The 16,535-nt window shown below is 50.5% G+C and overlaps 3 protein-coding genes across 3 annotated transcripts; 2 read left to right on the top strand and 1 right to left on the bottom strand.

Moving 5' to 3' along the window:
• The first annotated feature begins 899 nt into the window (after positions 1-899).
• On the top strand, positions 900-9,094 carry RHCE (Rh blood group CcEe antigens). The gene is made up of 10 exons (XM_002192962.7): positions 900-1,192; positions 1,633-1,819; positions 2,039-2,189; positions 2,323-2,464; positions 4,031-4,188; positions 4,980-5,117; positions 5,333-5,478; positions 6,066-6,145; positions 7,144-7,217; positions 7,475-9,094. Exons 1-10 carry the CDS (start codon positions 1,057-1,059, stop codon positions 7,499-7,501), a joined length of 1,239 nt encoding a protein of 412 aa, XP_002192998.5. The 5' UTR covers positions 900-1,056; the 3' UTR covers positions 7,502-9,094.
• On the bottom strand, positions 8,650-11,686 carry TMEM50A (transmembrane protein 50A; the record flags this gene model as incomplete). The annotated part of the gene is given in 7 exon segments (NM_001245426.1): positions 8,650-9,093; positions 9,316-9,376; positions 9,773-9,865; positions 9,979-10,046; positions 10,255-10,367; positions 11,031-11,141; positions 11,657-11,686. Coding segments are annotated over 6 exon segments (474 nt in total). The 3' UTR covers positions 8,650-9,047.
• Positions 11,687-11,835: 149 nt separating this feature from the next.
• RSRP1 (arginine and serine rich protein 1) lies at positions 11,836-16,512 on the top strand. The gene is made up of 6 exons (XM_030290566.4): positions 11,836-12,034; positions 12,143-12,198; positions 13,394-13,963; positions 14,268-14,422; positions 15,541-15,624; positions 16,011-16,512. Exons 1-6 carry the CDS (start codon positions 11,964-11,966, stop codon positions 16,197-16,199), a joined length of 1,125 nt encoding a protein of 374 aa, XP_030146426.3. The 5' UTR covers positions 11,836-11,963; the 3' UTR covers positions 16,200-16,512.
• The last annotated feature ends 23 nt before the right edge of the window (positions 16,513-16,535 follow it).

Raw genomic sequence — 16,535 nt, 5'->3', positions numbered from 1 at the left:
TCTGCCCGTTCCCGGGCTCTCCTCAGGCTGCTGGGGTTGTGACAGAGCAGAGCCTGAGGTGTAATTACAGCGCTCTGCTCTGAACTGCCTGGGCAAAAGGGCACCGTGAGCACTGAGAAGGGACAAACGCTCCTCCAGTGCTAAAGGGGGCTTGTAAAGGGAGGAGAGGGATTTTTATGTGGCTTGGAACTGCCAGAGGGCAGGGTTGGAGGGGATATTAAGAAGAAATTCTTTATTCAGAAGGGGTGAGGCCCTGGCACAGGTGCCCAGGGAAGCTGTGGCAGTCTCTAAGGCCAGGTTGGACAGGGCTTGGAGCAGCCTGGGAGGTGGCCCTGTTCATGGCAGGGGTGGCACTAGATGGCTTTAAGGTCCCTTCCCAGCCAAACCACCTTGTGATTTGTGCTGCGGATCCATAAAACGTCCCTGGAGCTGTTCCCACGGCCATATGTGCAACAGACTGATCGCACAGCAGCAGAGGAGCTGCTGCATCCCCAGAGCTCCCCCATTCCCTGCCTTGGGTTGGCTCCATCCACACGAGGTGGGACGTGCCTGCAGAGCTGTGGGGTCACCCTGGGGTCTCAGCAGGACCCTCCCTTCCTTTCTGTGGCAGGACTTGGGGCCAAGTGAACAAACAACGGTGCTGCTCGTGGAGTTATGGTGTCCCTGCCCTTTGGGTCCCCAGCACTGGAGTGGCTGGGGAGGTGTCCTGGGGCAGGGCAGGGCTGGCTGTGGCCATGGTCTGGCTCCAGCTCTGGCTCTGCTCTGGTTCTGGCCCTTGCTCTGGCCATGGCTCTGCTCTGCCCCTGGCTCTGGCCATGTCCATGTCCACGGGCACTCCGTGGGCTCAGCCCCTGTGAGCTGGGCAGAGTTTGGGCTCCTGCCACAGCGCAGATAAGGAGCTGCTCCCTGCTCACGCCTCTGGGCCTTTTTATCTCTCTCTGAGTCCTCATTGCTGCCCCCCCACACCTCCTTTGCTGTTGGGGTGAGGGCACGGGGAGGTTTTCCTGGGGAAAAGGAGCAAGGGATGAGTTGGTGCTCCATGTAGCAGAATGCACGATGCCTTCCCGGTACCTGAGCTTCCGCTGCAGCGTGCCCTGGCTGATCCTCCTGCTGCAAGCTCTGCTCCTCACCCGCTCTTACTTCGGCTTCCCAGGTGTTAGTGACACCTACGCCTCATCCAACTCCTACCCAGGTAAGCCTGGCACCCTGCTGGCAAAGGAGGGGGGATCCCTGCTGCTGGGTGGGACTCAGCGGAGCCTGGTGGTGAGAAGCAGAACGGTTTTATTGCTTTTGAACTTGCCAGGAGTGGTGGGAGTTTCTTTGTCCAAGACTAAATTGTAATTTTGGTCAGTTTTCTGTTGGGTTTTTTGACCATTCGACCCCCATCGGGTGGCATCCATTCAGATAACTGTGTAAAATTAAATTCAGCATTAAGAGTATTTTTTCTCTGATTATAGATTGGAGAGAAAGCTCTGGAATTCTTTGCAAAATTCTTTGCAAGTGCTAAACAATAGTGGCATATAATGTTTTATCTGAAGGCTTCCTAGTTAATTGTAATTTTTAAATTGATTTTTTAAACCAGAAGTCTGCATCAATAATTTCACTGCTGTCTTGTTCTTTTCTGTCCTGTAGCATTTCAAGATGTCACCCACATGGTGATTTTTGGATTTGGCTTCTTCCTGATGGTTCTGAGAAGATATGGCTTTAGCAGCACTGGATTCAACTTCTTTCTGGTTGTTCTGGGTGTCCAGTGCTCTATGCTGGCAGAAGATTTATTAGTTTTCATTAGGGGACAGCAAAATCAAGTTGGTATGGAAAGGTAATGAGTCCATGTTAGAGGTGGGCTAGTGCAGAACTGCTGAGTGCTCCATGTGGAGGTGAATGCCTCCTTTTGGGGCCCTGCTAGGGATGGGCAGAGTCACATTTGCAGGCATTTTAGAGGGCTTTTGCTTTTTAAGTGCATTGTTCTGTGCCATTCCTTTTTATTGGCCCTGCTCTCACCCTGAGACTGAGTTGTTCTTTCCTTTCTTTCTTGCAGTCTAGCAAAGGCTGTGGTGAGCACAACTGCTGTGGTCATCTCCACTGGGGCAGTCCTGGGCAAGGCCAATCCTGTGCAGTTAATCGTGATGACCCTGGTGGAATTAATCTTTTTCTACGTGAGCAGATGCATCAACAGGACATTGCTGGAGGTACCCTGGTGGGATTTGCAGATCTGTGGGGGGAAATGTCACTGGAGCTTTGGAACAGCTCAGTCAGGAGCTGCAGCAAAGGCTTTGTGTGGCCTGGATCAGCCCACAGACGGTGAATATTCTGTTGGCACAGGTCCCAGAGCCCCTCACCGTGATGCACGTGCACCTCTTTGGAGCTTACTTTGGTCTGGCACTCACCTCCCGCTTCCCTGAGCCTCCCCCAGGGCTGGACAAGAACAGGAGCACCCCAAAGTCAGAGCTGTTCTCAGTGCTGGGTGAGTCCTGGCTGGAATGCCTCAGCTGGAAGAGGGATTGCAGGGAGAACATGGGGAGGGTTGGGGGTTTAAATGCAAAAGGCAGCTCTGAATGCAGCCAAGCACAGGAACTGCTGCTGTGCTTCCTGCTTTGTGACAGTGGCCCCTTTCCTACGTGGCCCAGAGGCCACTCCTGCCACAGCTGGGGCTCAGTTTGCTTTGTCACCTCGACATAAAGGCTCCTCCAGGTTAGCAGCTCTTTCTCCAGGTTCACCACTCCCTTTCCTGGCCAAGCTGTCCCCCTTGGCTTGCTGGTGAGGGGCTGTGTGCCAGAGCTGAGCTCATCGCTTGTATTTCAGCAGAGCTCAGGCTGCTTGTCCAGGTGGTGCACAGAGATAGAAAGGCGCAGTCCCTGCTGGTAACAGAAATAAAAAGATAAAGCCTGGTGAAGGGTGGGGAGTGTGATACAGGCAGGCCCACGAAAGAGGAGCTGGGGGGGGACAGGCTCAGTGTCTGGGACTTGCATTTCTTTTCTTATGGAAGCAATTCGGTGTCTTTATTATCACAGCTTCTGTAGTGCAAGTACCTCCAGCTGAACCCAGAGCTTCCTGCAGGGGTCCACAGAGTCTCATTCTCAGTCAGTCTTTGCCCAGTTTGGGGAATACAAATCTTAAATGCTGCTCTTTTGTGTCCCTGGAGTTCTTGTTTGCTGTTTATTTCCAGAGCTGAGCACATACTCATAAGAATGCTACAGAGGATTTTATATCTGTATTTATGACTGACTAACTGCCTGATCAATGGGAATAGGATGAATCATCTCACAAGTCCTCAGTGCAACCATTAAGTTCAGAGTTGCTGAAATGGCCTCTCCTGTCTGAGGCAGGGTTTTCTCTGCCTTGGTGCACTGAAATCAGGAATATTAGCAATGGAAACTGGATTTCACAGAGCCAAGACAAGCTGGTACAAAATCAGTGCCTGCCTGGGCTGCTGGAAACTGGATTTGTGCCGCATAGTGCCAATGCCTGTGTCACTTGTTAGGGGTCTTGGACAAAAACACATCAAATGTCCTCTCAGGTGGATGGCACAAGGGTCTGGTACCTCTGTGGGGTGGGGAACACAACATCAGTGATGGGGGTGGGCTGGAAACAAAACACAGCAGCTGGCAACGCCCAGGGAGCTGCTGGCTTGTGTTCGGGTTGGTGTCTGTGCCCAGCCCAGCCCACGGGGCGGTGGCTCAGCCTGGGGTGCTCTGAGGCCACCGGCGTCCCTCTGCTGGCTGCCCCGGGCAGGTGAGGAGAATGCATCCTGCCGAGCAGGGCACTTGCTCCGGGGAGGGAGGCTCCCAAACACTCACCATTAGGGGCAGGAAGCAGAAGAACCTGTTTTCATTCCTGTTAGAGAGTGGTCATGGAGGTGTGACACTGACAGTTCCTCACTGGGAGTGATCTTAGAGGAGGCTGTGCTTTGGGAAAGGTTTGGGAATTACAGTGAGTGCACACTGTGGGCTGGAGCTCTCCAGAGACAGGCAGTGATGGGTTCCCTGTGGTTCAGAGCAGCTCCTGAGGGTCTCTTGTCCTTGTCCCCAAGGCACTGTGTTTGTCTGGGTGTTCTGGCCAAGCTTCAATTCTATCCTGGCTGAGTCCAAGAAGAAAGCAGTGCTCAACACTTACTTGGCCCTTGCAGTGAGTGCTGTGGCTGCCTTCATGTTGTCTGCTCTGACCACCAAGGATGGCAAATTCAGAATGGTAAGGACAAGGGAAGACCCTGCATGGGGTTTTTCTGTTCAAAGAGATTTTCTGGTACCCTCAGGAATGCGCTGGAAATACAACAGCTGTTAACTGAAACCTTGTCCAGGAGTAAGTATCTGACAGTCACAGACTCACAGAGGGGTTTGGATGGAAAAGGGCATCAAAAATCACCTCATTCCACCCCCTGCCATGGGCAGGGACGCCTCCCACCATCCCAGGGTGCTCCAAGCCCTGTCCTGTTGTTATTGAATACAAAATGAGTACACAGAAGTTTGGTAAGTTCAAAAGAGAAAAAGAGACAATTTTATTTCTGACTTCACAATATATAGAATTCCAAAAGTGGCTGTGGACTGGAGGGTGGAATTCCCACCTCTCCAACCACACTGGTCAATGTAAGAGTTCATTAATTCTCTCTTCTTACAAAGAAGAAGGTAAAACAATCATTATTTACACCAACAGTGTGTGAGAACTCCAGTAGAAATATGTAAACATCAGAAGGCATAGAAAACTTTTAAAAGAACTTTAAAACTTTCAAAATAACTATAAAAGAAAACTTAACACTTTTAAAAATCAGGGCAACACTGTCCAGCCTGGCCTTGGGCACTTCCAAGTTTCCAGGGGCAGCCACAGCTGCTCTGGGCAGCCTGTGCCAGGGCTTGCCCATCCTCCCAGGAACAATTCCTTCCCAATATTTAATCTGCACCTTCCCTCTTTCAGTTTAAAGCCTTGTTGCAGCACCACAAACCCTTGTCAGAAGTGCCCTGAGTGCCTGCTGTTGTTCCTTCCAGGCTCACATCCGCAGTGCAGCCCTGGCTGGAGGGGTTGCTGTCAGCTACACTGCACACCTCATCCAGCACCCTTGGATTGCCATGATTTTGGGGCTGCTGGGCAGTGTCATCACCATCCTGGGATCTCACTGTCTACAGGTAATGCTCAAACCCCTAAATGGTTCTTGGATAAGCTGTGTAAATGTTTTTTCCAATGCAGGATACCTCAAGGGAAACCTCTTTTCCAAACTAGGAAACCTGAGGTGTTTTGAGCAGAGTGCAGGATTGCAGCTCTTGGAAGCAAATTCATCCTCTAGGTCTGCAACTACCAACTTGTGTTTCTGGGTGTCAATGAAACCTTTTCTTCTTCCCAGAGGTGTTTTAATCCTGCTTTGAAGCTTCAGGATACTTCTGGAGTCCATTTCACTTTTGGTTTGCCTGCTGTGCTTGGAGCTGTGGCCGCTGTTGTTCTCCGTGTTGTAGAAGATGGGATTGCGACACAATGGAATGATTTATCCAGGTACATCAATTCTTGTATTAAATAATGAAGAGAAATAATCAGCACTGCAGTGTGCCCCGAGAAGAGTTGTCAGACATCCAGAGAGCCTGAATGGCATCACAGATACATTGTTTTCTATCAGGTAACCCAAGATAACCCCTGAAGTCCAAAAAAAAAAAACAGTCAGTAAAAGGGAATTTGAGAGTTGAGCAGCCTTTGGGTCCTGTTTTCTGTCTCCCTTTTTGTTCATGTTAAATGCAGCACATACAGGAGATGAAGGCTTGACATGTGCCTCCCTCCAAGACTCCCTTTAGGGTCTGGGATGTTTTGGGGAGCTTAGGAGGGAGGCAGAAATGAGAGTGCAGCATGAGGGCCTGACACTTCTCATCACGTTCTTAATGAAACAAATTTAATTAAGTTTTAATACCAAAAAGGTGGACAAAACAAATCTGCTGAAATCTGCATTAGGCTTTTGGTATGTTTCTAAAACATCTCACTGCAGCTGCAGGTTTGAGAATTACAGCTTCTGTGAGAGATTTTGATAGATGCAGATTCGTTCACAGTGGTAATGCTAAATAAAAGCTGAAACACTTTTTTTTGCTTTTCAGTTTGGGTTACACTGCCTTTTATTATATTGGTGCCTTCTGTCAGACCATCAGCACTGCCTTGATAACAGGTTTCATTACAGGTCAGTACTGAAACATCCTTTATTTCCTTTGAGCAAGTTTCTGTGGGTAAATCACTTGTGGAATAAGTGGAAACATGAGTGCCAGGGACTCCTCCCAGCCAGAGCTGTTTTGCACAGAAATAACCCAGCAGCACCATTCTTTCAGTGCTGAAGTTTTATTTTAACCCAGGTTTAACAGCTGCCTTCAACCTGCCAACAGGAGAGGTGTGAAGATGAAAATACTTCCACTTTTGGGTGTTGTCTTATTGGCAGAAGATGCCCCAGTCTGGGTCTTGTCACTTTTTAGGCCATTTGGAGCAAATGTGCAAAGTTTCAGGAACATCAGGAGCTGCCTCAGCCCAGCTGCAGCCCTTTGATCAGGAGATTTTGGGATTTTTGGGACTTTTTGGTGCTTTGGGAGCAGCAGCACTCACATGGCTCCTGTGGAATGCTCTGGTTTGTGGCAGCTGCTGCTTTTCTCCAGCCCCTAATTCTGTCTGGAGCAACAGAGAAATGGCCAATGAAAATTGCTGGGAAACACACCCTACAATGATTTTTGAGTGTTTTAATTTATTCAAACCTTTGCATTACTTTAAGTGTAATGAAGAAGGAATAGATCTTTAGAAACATCCAGCTGAAATAACCAAACATTCAGTGTTTAACCAATTGTTCAAAAGCCCAGAGATCCCAAACTAACAGTGCTGATAAACCAGATAAATAATACACAGGCACTTCTCATGCAAGAAACTCATCATTTTGATGTATTTTCATAATCTAGCAGCTGTTTAATGGGGTTTTACCTAAAGTAATTAATTTTTAGTATCCCAAGCCTTGATCCTGGCAATCCTCTTTTTGTATTTAAGGCCAGCTTGGGTCAGGGGGGGTCTGCTGGAGGATTTGGGTCTGAATTTGTGTTTTCATCCATTACATTTGGATAAATGTTGCCAAGAAACTCCTGTTACACACAATCCTCCCCTTGCCCTGGTGTTTATTTTGCATATCTCTCTCTTTAACAACAGGTTTAATCTTAAACATCAAATTGCTGAAAGCAGTGCATGTCTCAAAGTACTTTGATGACCAGTTTTACTGGGAGGTGAGTTTCAAAATTATTTCAGATTCACAGTGGGGGACTTCATTTAGCATCTTGATAAAGAACTCCAGGTATTTGAATTAAAAATATGGGGAAACAAAGGGTTATTCCTTTTCCCAGCACATTTTGATGCACAGTCCTTGGGCACCCTTAGGTGCTGATGTGAGGCTGTGAAAATAAGCCTTTAACCAGCTTTTCCATTGTTTTGAGGGGTTTTCCTGTGATGATATGTTCTGATACAAGAATGTTTGTGTTTACAGTTTCCCCACTTGTCTGTTGGATTTTGATGGAGGATTCCAGCTGACAGGACCAAGATAAGATTTTCCTCTTTATTACCAGAAACACTGAAGCTATGATGGGTTCAAAGAGCACTGAAATACCAATTCTCAGGCCCACAAAAGCCACTGCAGTGGACACTGAAAAACGAAACTGTTCCAGTTATTCTTCAAAGATACAGAGTGTGAATTCACAGATGCAAACTTCAGCTTTTCTGCTTTGTTGGCCTTACCTTAAAATATTTTTTAGAAGACATGTACAAAAAAGTTGTCTGCATTCATGGCTTATCAACCCAAGTGCTTGGAAACATTAAACTATTTTTAGCTCCCGAGTTTACAAGGCAAAATGATGGATTTGAAAGTGTCATTTCTCAAGGAGCTTTTCTTATCTAGCAAGGTAGTCAAGTTTTTAAGCTGAAGTGATTCTGCTGAAAGCCTTGACAAGCCAGGATTTGATGAGTGAGCTGGAGCAGAGCCAGAACTCTGCATCCTGCCAGCCTGAGCTCCTGGAAAAATCTGGTTGGGGCTGGATGTTGGGAGGTTCTGATGGCAAAAGTTCAGTTGTGGGTGGTGTTCCTGGAACCCCTGAGGTTTGCTGCCAAGTGTAAAACACAAACTGAGCTCAGGGCAGTGTCTGGGAGGGGACAGCCTGGCCCAGCTCAGGGGTTGGCCCTCAGTGCTGCCAGCATTTTGGAAGTGCAGGGACTCTGGGGACAGAGGATTCTCTGCTAGTGAACCCTGTTTTTAAGCAAATTGTGATCCTCAGTGTCTCTTACTTTCAAAACCAGTTGACACAGAAAACTTTGCAGCAGTACAGGAGTGAAAACGTGGCTGTTTCTCTTCCTTCAGCAGCCTGGGAGGAATGAATGGGGGAGCTCGTGACGAGGCTGAGTCCTTTGATGAGGCTCCCTGGCCTCATTCACTCACTGCTGATCCCTGCAGCTACAGAGGGAGGCAGCTCCCAAGGAATGCAGGCTTGCAGAGGAAGGGCCAGTTTGCCTCGTTCCCAGCTCCCAGAGAGCCAGCAGGAGTCCAGCAGCTGCCCAAACCTTCTGCACACAACTGCGAGTTGTTACTTCCCAGGATAAATGAAATATTCAGGGAAGAAAAATCTCAAACCACCACAATTCTGAATTACATAAGAAAAGCCACACACCAAGTTTTGAAATTGAAGAAATGGTTATATTGCCCAGATATAGGAAATATTTAATAAATATCTGTTAAAAGGTTGTTTAAATGCAGTTTTAGTAAGTCTTGGATTGTAAATAACATAATAGAAATAGCTGGTTAAATACATCCATATTCCACTCTCCTTTTATTTGTAACAAACATCATTTTAGAAAAGTGACTCCACTGTTGTTTGTAGCAATTTTACATTTCTCAAAAACACCACAACACTGAAGTGGAAGTACAAGAGTAAAAAAAATAACCGGAATAGAGCTGGATTTAGTGCTTTCAGCTTTCCTTGATTTCTCTTCAGACACAATGGAAGGTTTACAAAATCGTTTTACAAAACTTTGGGGGGTGCAGTTAAAGCCCAGGTCACTCCAGGGGGGGTTCACTGCCACAAATCCTCTGTGCGGCCAAACTTGAACACCAGGCCCCTGTGGAAACACAGCAAAGGGACACCACAAATCAAATTCCTCTTGTTTAAAAACAGGGTTTCAAGGGGGATTTGTTAATCCAGTTCCTGTGCAGGCAGATCCCAGGTTATTCACACAGGTCTGCTTACAAAACAGGACTTTAGGACCAACCAGATCACAGCAAGTTTCAGGTTTTTTATCATTAAAATTAAATAGGAAACAAATAAAAGAGGACAGTCTTACCCAAAAAAGATGAATGCATTCTGGAAAAACACTGCTATTCCCGGGTACACCACTGGTTTTTCTGAGAAAAAAAAATCCCCATAAAATTTTTTTTTAATGTAATTTTCAAGCATATCCCGTTTCTGACATGTCATTTCCCCTTGTGCTAATTTAGCAGAGAGACTTTGGGAGCAATCTGCAGGAATGTAATTTGTATTCTGGGAATAAGGGAATTATTCCCTTAAAAATGCAGCAGTTTAATTATATCCATGGAGTTCCCAGCTGGGCAAGAGCTGGGTTTGTAGAAGAAGTTTGTACTTAGATCAAATCCATCCCAATACCTGTAATAATATGGCAGAGTGGTGAGTAGGGCAAAATGTTCAAACTGGGCCTGCCTAGAAACCCTCTAAACACCAACTCTAAAATCCTGGAGTCATTAAAAACACCTTAAACTTCCAAAAATAGGGTCAGCTCTTACCTTTAACCACGTAGCCCCCAAAAAGGATCCACATGGAGGCAATGAGGGACCCAAAAGCCATCATGAAGCCGATGAAGAGCCAGATCCGAGCCCCTGCAATGGGATGGGGGATGTCCTGTACCCCTGGGGCACCCGGCCCCACAAACCCCACAGACCCCACAAACCCCACAGGCCCCAAAACAGGGGTGTGAGCCCAGCCCTGGTACCTGTCTGGCCCAGGCAGCCCTCGCTGTAGCTGTCCCCTCGCACCTGCCCGTTGGACACGGCGTTGATCCTGGGGAAAAGGGGACAGGAGGGGCATTAAAGGGGACAGAAGGGGCATTCAAGGGGACAGAAGAGGCATCAAAGGGGACAGAGGCATCAAAGGGGACAGAAATGGCATTAAAGGGGACAGAAGGGGCACTAAAGGGGACAGAAGTGTCATTAAAGCTCTTCTCTCCACTCTCACTGCTCTGCTGGGAGCAGGGCAGGGAATTCCTTACATCAGGAAGGCGATGGTGGCAATCACCCCACAGGCATGGTAGGAATGGTTGAAGTCTTCCACTTGAGGGTATTTCACAGCAGCATCGATGATGATCCACCAGCCTGTGAAAAACTGAGGTGGGGAAAGAGCTTAAAATACAGAGATTAAAATACAGAGCTTAAAATACAGACACAGTCTTTCCCCAGCCTGTGAGATCGCTCTGGAAAAACATCATCAATATTTAAACAGCCTTACAGTCTCTAACCCAGACTAAACTGTGACACCATCAGTTTTGCTGTCAGTTTGGGATCAAGCTGACTGCAAAGCCAGGGATTTGCCCACTCCAGCAGTTACTTCCTGGGTAAAACTGGGAAATTTAAACAAAAAAACGGACGGAGGAAACCAGGCCAGGTTTTGTCAGTAACTCGCTGCTACACACAGGGACAATGTATCCCTGTTCTTCCTTTCCCTGGAATTGCTGAGGTCGGAGCGGCCCTCTAAAATCATCAATTCCAACCCACCGCGTCACTACTGAACCGTGTCCCCAAACGCCACATCCGCTTATTTTTTAAACACTCCCAGGGCAGTGACTCCAGCATGCCTGGCCACCCTTTCAGTGGAGAAATTCCCCTTTTTATCCAGCCTAAACTCCCACTGGCACACCTTGAGGCCGTTCCCTCTCATCCTCCCACTTGTACCGCGCGAGGAGAGACTCCCACACTGCTCATCATTTTTATCTTATGACAGAAAAGCCCCAAAGACCCCCCAAAAATCGCGAGCAGGGCGGGGCCGTACCAGCACCCCCGCGGCCACGGAGGCGATGGTGTTGCGCTTCTCGCCCCAGTCCACGCACTCGGAGCACCGCAGGCTCTCCAGGAACCCGGACATGGCTCTGCCTGCCAGCGACTGCGGGAGGAAACGGCAGCTCCGTCCGTGCGGGGAACCACGGGGAACCGCGGCGGGGACCCGGCGCTCACCGGGGCGCACCCCGATCCGCTCACCGCACCCCGGTCCCGCACCCCCGATCCGCGCACCGCGGAGCGCTCACCGCGCATCCCCCGCACCCTAATCCTTGTACCCCGCGCATCCCCCGCACCCTAATCCTTGCACCCCGCGCATCCCCCGCACCCCGGTCCCTGTACCCCGCGCATCCCCGCGCATCCCCCGCACCCCGGTCCCTGCACCCCGCACATCCCCGCACCCCGGTTCCTGCACCCCGCACATCCCCGCACCCCGGTCCCTGCCCCCCGCCCATCCCCGCACCCCGGTCCCTGCCCCCCGCGCATCCCCGCACCCTAATCCTTGCCCCCCGCCCATCCCCGCACCCCGGTGCCTGCACCCCGCGCATCCCCCGCACCCCGGTCCCTGCACCCCGCGCATCCCCCGCACCCCGGTCCCTGCCCCCCGCGCATCCCCCGCACCGTGCGCGCCCCCGGCCCCGCGCGCTCCCCGCGCGCTCCCCGCGCACCGTCACGGGACGCGGCGGCGGAGGCCGCGCGCATGCGCAGCGCGGGCGCGTCCCGAGGAGCGCCGGGGCGGGGCCGGAGCCCGGCGGGGGTGGGCGGGGCCGGCGCGTGCGCGGCGGGCGCGCGGGTTGCGTAACGGGAGGGACGTTCTGGAAGGTTCGGGGCCCGCCCTCAGTCGGTGGCGGGCGGCGGCGGCGGCAGCGGGTTGCGGCTCTGTCGCGCTTCTATCGCGCTTCTATCGCGCTTCTATCGGCGCAGTGCTATGGGTGTGACTCACGAAGCGGGGCTCTCCCCTCAGGACCCGTGCGGGGGCAGCCCGGCGGGCTGGAGCCGGTGAGGCGGCGGGCCGGGCACGGCCGGGGCTGGGGGGAGAGAGGGCGGTGGCGGTGAGGGCTGCGGGGCGCTCACGGGTGGGTTTTTATGGTTTTTGTTTCGTTCCAGGAGCGCGCAGGTGCCTCAGGGGAACCAGCGTGGGGCGTGCCCGGCGGCGCCCAGCGGTGAGTGAGGGAGCGCTGAGGGCTCGGCGGCGCCGGCCCGGCCACTCGGGGGTTTATTTCTGTGATTATTGTCCCGGCTCTGTCACCTGGGTCCTGGCATACAGATCAAATAGTGAAATTTCAGCTAGAGAAGCGCGTCTGACGACTCTCCCGCAACTTAAATTTTAATCAGATTTCAGTGCGCGGGTTGGATTTGTTGCCGAACTTCACTTTGCGCCGAGCGCTAAATAGAAATTTCCGTGTCAAAGCAAGCTGCCCTAAACTGGTTACGTAACTCTGGGCTTAAGTCTTGTGATAAGATCCCTACCCCGGGTAACCTTTGTAGCCGTAAAATGGCTGCCACTCCAGAGACAGCCATTTTAATTATTAATTTAGAGACGTAAGGGGTGTCCTGTGCGAGTCACGGCCGCTGGATCATCTCCCGGCTTTTGCACAGAGCGTTTTTAGCAGCAGCTTGTTGAGTGCGCTGCTGGGATGTGTGGAGCTGTGTGCCACGAGTTTCATAGCGAGATACAGGCAAGATCATCGCTGCGTTATAGTTACAAGGTAGTTTCGTTTTCCCTTGTTGGAATATCCAACGCAGAGGAATTGTAGCAGAAATTGTGGAACTGTAGCAAAAAACTTAATTTGTACTGTGCTGGAAAGCAAATGGTTATTTTGTATCATAGATGCAATGGATCCTGTATATTTAGGATGATAAAATATCTGGAAAATTGTTTTCAAGAATGTCAAGATTTTCCTGTTTTTTGGAGGAAAAAAAGGTGTTGAGCAAGGTATTACACTTAAAACCCACACAGACCTCTCTCCAAAATTCCATGCAGAACCACTCGTGGTTTAAACGGAAACCTTTCTTTTTTCACACAGTTTTGTGGCTGACTGGAGGCGAGTGTTCAGTGTTAGTGGAAGATGGCTGGGGGTCGCTGGGGTGTTTAATTCCTTGTGTTTCAGTTTTGAGGCTGACTGCAGGAGAGGGAATTGCAGAGCTGAGCTGTCACTGGAAGATGGCCAGGGGGTCGCTAGGGTGTTTAATTCGTTGTGTTTCAGTTTTGTGGCTGACTGCAGGAGAGGGAATTCAAGAGCTGTCACTGGAAGATGGCCGGGGGTCGCTGGGGTGTTTGATTATCCCTGGCCTCACTTGCGTTTGTTGTTGCTGAGGAAATGCCCACAAAGGCTGACCTTCCCTCTCTCCCCACAGGAACAGAGACGGGGCACTGCAGAGCCGCAGCCAGACCCGAGGCGGCGGCTGAGGGCGCGCAGAAAGGGCAGACAGCCGCCGTGACGGAGTTCATGGACGACCTGAGCCTGGGCTCGCCCGGCCACGGGGACTCTTCCCGGCGCAGCTGCAGCCGCTCCTCTGGCCGCTCGTCGTGCAGCTCCCGCTCCAGCAGCAGCTCCTCCAGCCGCTCCTCGCGCAGCTGGAGCCGCTCCCGGTCCCGCTCCCGGTCCCGCTCCCGGCGGCACGGCTCCCGGCGCTCGCGGCGGCACCGCTCTCGCTCCTACTCGCGCAGCCGCTCGCGCTCACGGCGCTACCGCGGGCGCTACCGGCCCCGGCGCTACCGGCCCCGCTCCCGCCGGTGCCGCTCCCGCTCCTGGTCCCGCGGCAGGGCCTGCTACCGGCGCTCCTACTCGCGCAGCCGGTCCCGCTCCCGGGGCCGGCGCTACTACGGCTTCGGGAGGAGCGTCTACCCCGAGGCCTACCGGGGCTGGAGGAGCCGCTCCCGCACGCGCTCGCGGAGCAGGTCGCCTCTGCACCTCAGTGAAAAAGGTACTTGGGGCTCTCTGAGGCTTCTCGCTGTGAGAGCCTGCAAAGAGGCTTTGTTTGAGCCAGGCGGGTTCTCCTCGGCTTGCTTGGTTTGTAAAGCACAAGTGAAAAAACCCTCAGTTTTGGACAAATGAGTTTAATAAAGATTGTTCTTCGGAACGTTAATTAGCACAGGGGGGTAGGCTGTGATGAGATGGGTCCCAGATGATGATTGCATAAATGTCAAACCTGCAGGATTTAGGCTTGAGTAGGTGCACATGGATTTTAATAGGACACAAAGCACTTTTTCTCTTCCTTCCTCTTCTAGACAAGAGGGAACTGCTGGAAATTGCAAAAGCCAATGCTGCCAAAGCTCTGGGAACAGACAACATTGTCCTGCCAGCGAGCCTGAAGATCTCTGCTCCTGCCAAGGAGATCAAAACTGAGAAGCAGGAGCGTGAGGAATCCACGGAGTCAGCTGAGGTAAGTATGGAGTGTTCTCCCTGACAAGGTAAACACCTCTTAGACTTGTCTGCATGGCTGTGCTGTAGTTCAGCTGTGGAGCTTGTGCTTATGAGCTCAAACTCCTGAACAAAAACTTGTCCAGAAACCTCGAGGCTTTGCCCTAAGCTGGCAGCAGACGCCCTCTCTGAGGTGGCTGATCCCCTGAGTGTCCAGTAGGGACAGCTGGGGAAGGAGAGGAGACTTGTTCCTTTGACTTGTTCTCCTCGTGGGATATTTCCCATGAATTCCACTAGTTTATGCCTTTCTGACCTAAAACAAGGAGTATCCTTGCCAAACCTAGTGAATAGTGTGGGATTATTTTTTTTAAGGTTAAATCTTTCTGCCTTTTTTAACTGTTAAAAGATTTTAATGTGCAACAAACTGTTTCCCAGAAATTCCATACCCAAGCACACAATGCATTTTACATACTTTATTTCTGTCTTATAGAAATCATGACTATGGTTCCAGACATGAGGAAGAAAATCTGGTGGTAATTAAGGGACTTGTGGGCTGTAGCTGCTGTGAATTGAAGGGAGGGAGAAACTGGAGCAGCTTAAAGTGAATTTTAGTTTGGATCTGTTGTGGTGTGTTACCCTGAGGCACAGTAAATACAAACCTGCAGCCACTGCCTGCCTCAGGTGCTGCTCGTGGAAAGGGACGTGAATTTGCTGAGGGTTTGACACAAATGGTGCAGGCATCCCTTTCATAAACATATGCAATATATTCCAGATGTTGAGAGAGTACAGAAGAAGAGGCCTGCATCCCTTGCAGATAAGTTTATTGTTGTTCTCCAAAGCCCTGCAGGATGGGTGTGCAGTGCCCTCGCTGTGTCACTGCTCTGCTGTGGCAGCTTTTCTGTGACTTGGGTCCTTTGTGGGCTCTGCTGGGCTGGAGCTGCCTCTGTTGGCACGGGAACAGCTCCACTGCCTTTGGCACAGCTGCCCTGGCCGGGCTCAGCCCTGGCTGGGCTCAGCCCTGCTGTGCTGTGGCTTCACAGCCACTTGAGATGAAATAGGGAACACTCCCAGAGAGCTCTGCTCTGCTCTGCCTGCCCTGCCCCAGGGAGCCCCTCTTAAGCTGTGTCTGCTCTTCTTTAGCAACCTGGGAGTGCAGCTGAGGACGTGAGCAAGGCTGGCATGGAGAGAGCAACCATCCAGAGGAGCATCTCCTTCAGCCCTAATGTGAGTGATGGAATCCCTGAGTCAGGGCTTTTCCCACATCATCACCTCAGTAAGGACAGGAATTTAATGTTTGGTCATTATTTCCCTGCAGGAGTTGGTAGAGCACCCTGGACACACCTCAGCAGTGTGTTTGAAATAAGTGTTCACCTTCAACCTGAACAATTCAAAACTAGAACTAGTTTAAAATACAGCTTATATCAAGTTACATGTTTTAGTAATGCAAACTTAGGATTCGGGGATTTCTCCCGTGTTTTGTGCATGTGATTGATACCCAGTATAAGCAGCAGGAATTCCAGGAGCTGGAGAGAAAACATTTATATGATTTATATGATAAACCCTTTGCTTTCAGCACCTTTTCTTACAGGAAATGTCTTTTTTTCCCCCAGAACACAATGGCCAAACCTGCCCTGCAGAAGCCAGTGAGCCACGCTGTGGCTAAGGAGCCAGTGGTTTCTCCAGCCAGGGAGGATGACAGGAAGGGAAGCCCCTATGGGCAGTGGGTTCCTGTCAAGAAGGAGGAGAAGAAAACATTCCTGAACTTCTCACCCAAAAGCGCCCTGTTCCGGGCACGCTGAGGGGAGGCACCCCTCAGCAGAGACTTGGAGATTTCTGATGGGCTTGAAGACTTTTTAATACTGAGTATTTATTTTGAGGTCTTAATTTTTGGAATCTTAGGTTTCTCTTTCAGATAGAGAGAGCACACAGATCCAGAAGCCACAGATGGGAATCTTGTGTATATTTGTAAATATTTTATATTGCTTTATTGGACTAGAACTTGCAGGTGGGTAACTTTTTCTAAACCATAGTTGCGTAGCTGTTCTTTGAACACCTGGATTTACCTTGTGCAATTGTTTACTTCAAGTGAATAAAGTTTAGTTTTGCACTGGCTGTGTCAGGTGTTAGGCCTGAGT

Source organism: Taeniopygia guttata, chromosome 23 (genome assembly GCF_048771995.1).
Source record: "Taeniopygia guttata chromosome 23, bTaeGut7.mat, whole genome shotgun sequence".
Classification (NCBI taxonomy): Eukaryota; Metazoa; Chordata; class Aves; order Passeriformes; family Estrildidae; genus Taeniopygia; species Taeniopygia guttata.
The sequence above is the reverse complement of the archived record's forward strand: the minus strand, read 5'-3'. Positions and strand labels throughout refer to the sequence as shown.

Excerpts from the sequence above, each read along its gene's own strand:
- RHCE (XM_002192962.7), top strand. The coding sequence starts at position 1,057 with ATGCCTTCCCGGTACCTGAGCTTCCGCTGCAGCGTGCCCTGGCTGATC. Across the intron at positions 1,820-2,038 it reads AATCAAGTTGGTATGGAAAG|TCTAGCAAAGGCTGTGGTGA; the intron begins GTAATGAGTCCA and ends TCTTTCTTGCAG. Across the intron at positions 5,118-5,332 it reads TGGGATCTCACTGTCTACAG|AGGTGTTTTAATCCTGCTTT; the intron begins GTAATGCTCAAA and ends TCTTCTTCCCAG.
- RSRP1 (XM_030290566.4), top strand. The coding sequence starts at position 11,964 with ATGGGTGTGACTCACGAAGCGGGGCTCTCCCCTCAGGACCCGTGCGGG. Across the intron at positions 12,199-13,393 it reads GTGCCCGGCGGCGCCCAGCG|GAACAGAGACGGGGCACTGC; the intron begins GTGAGTGAGGGA and ends CTCTCCCCACAG. Across the intron at positions 14,423-15,540 it reads AATCCACGGAGTCAGCTGAG|CAACCTGGGAGTGCAGCTGA; the intron begins GTAAGTATGGAG and ends GCTCTTCTTTAG.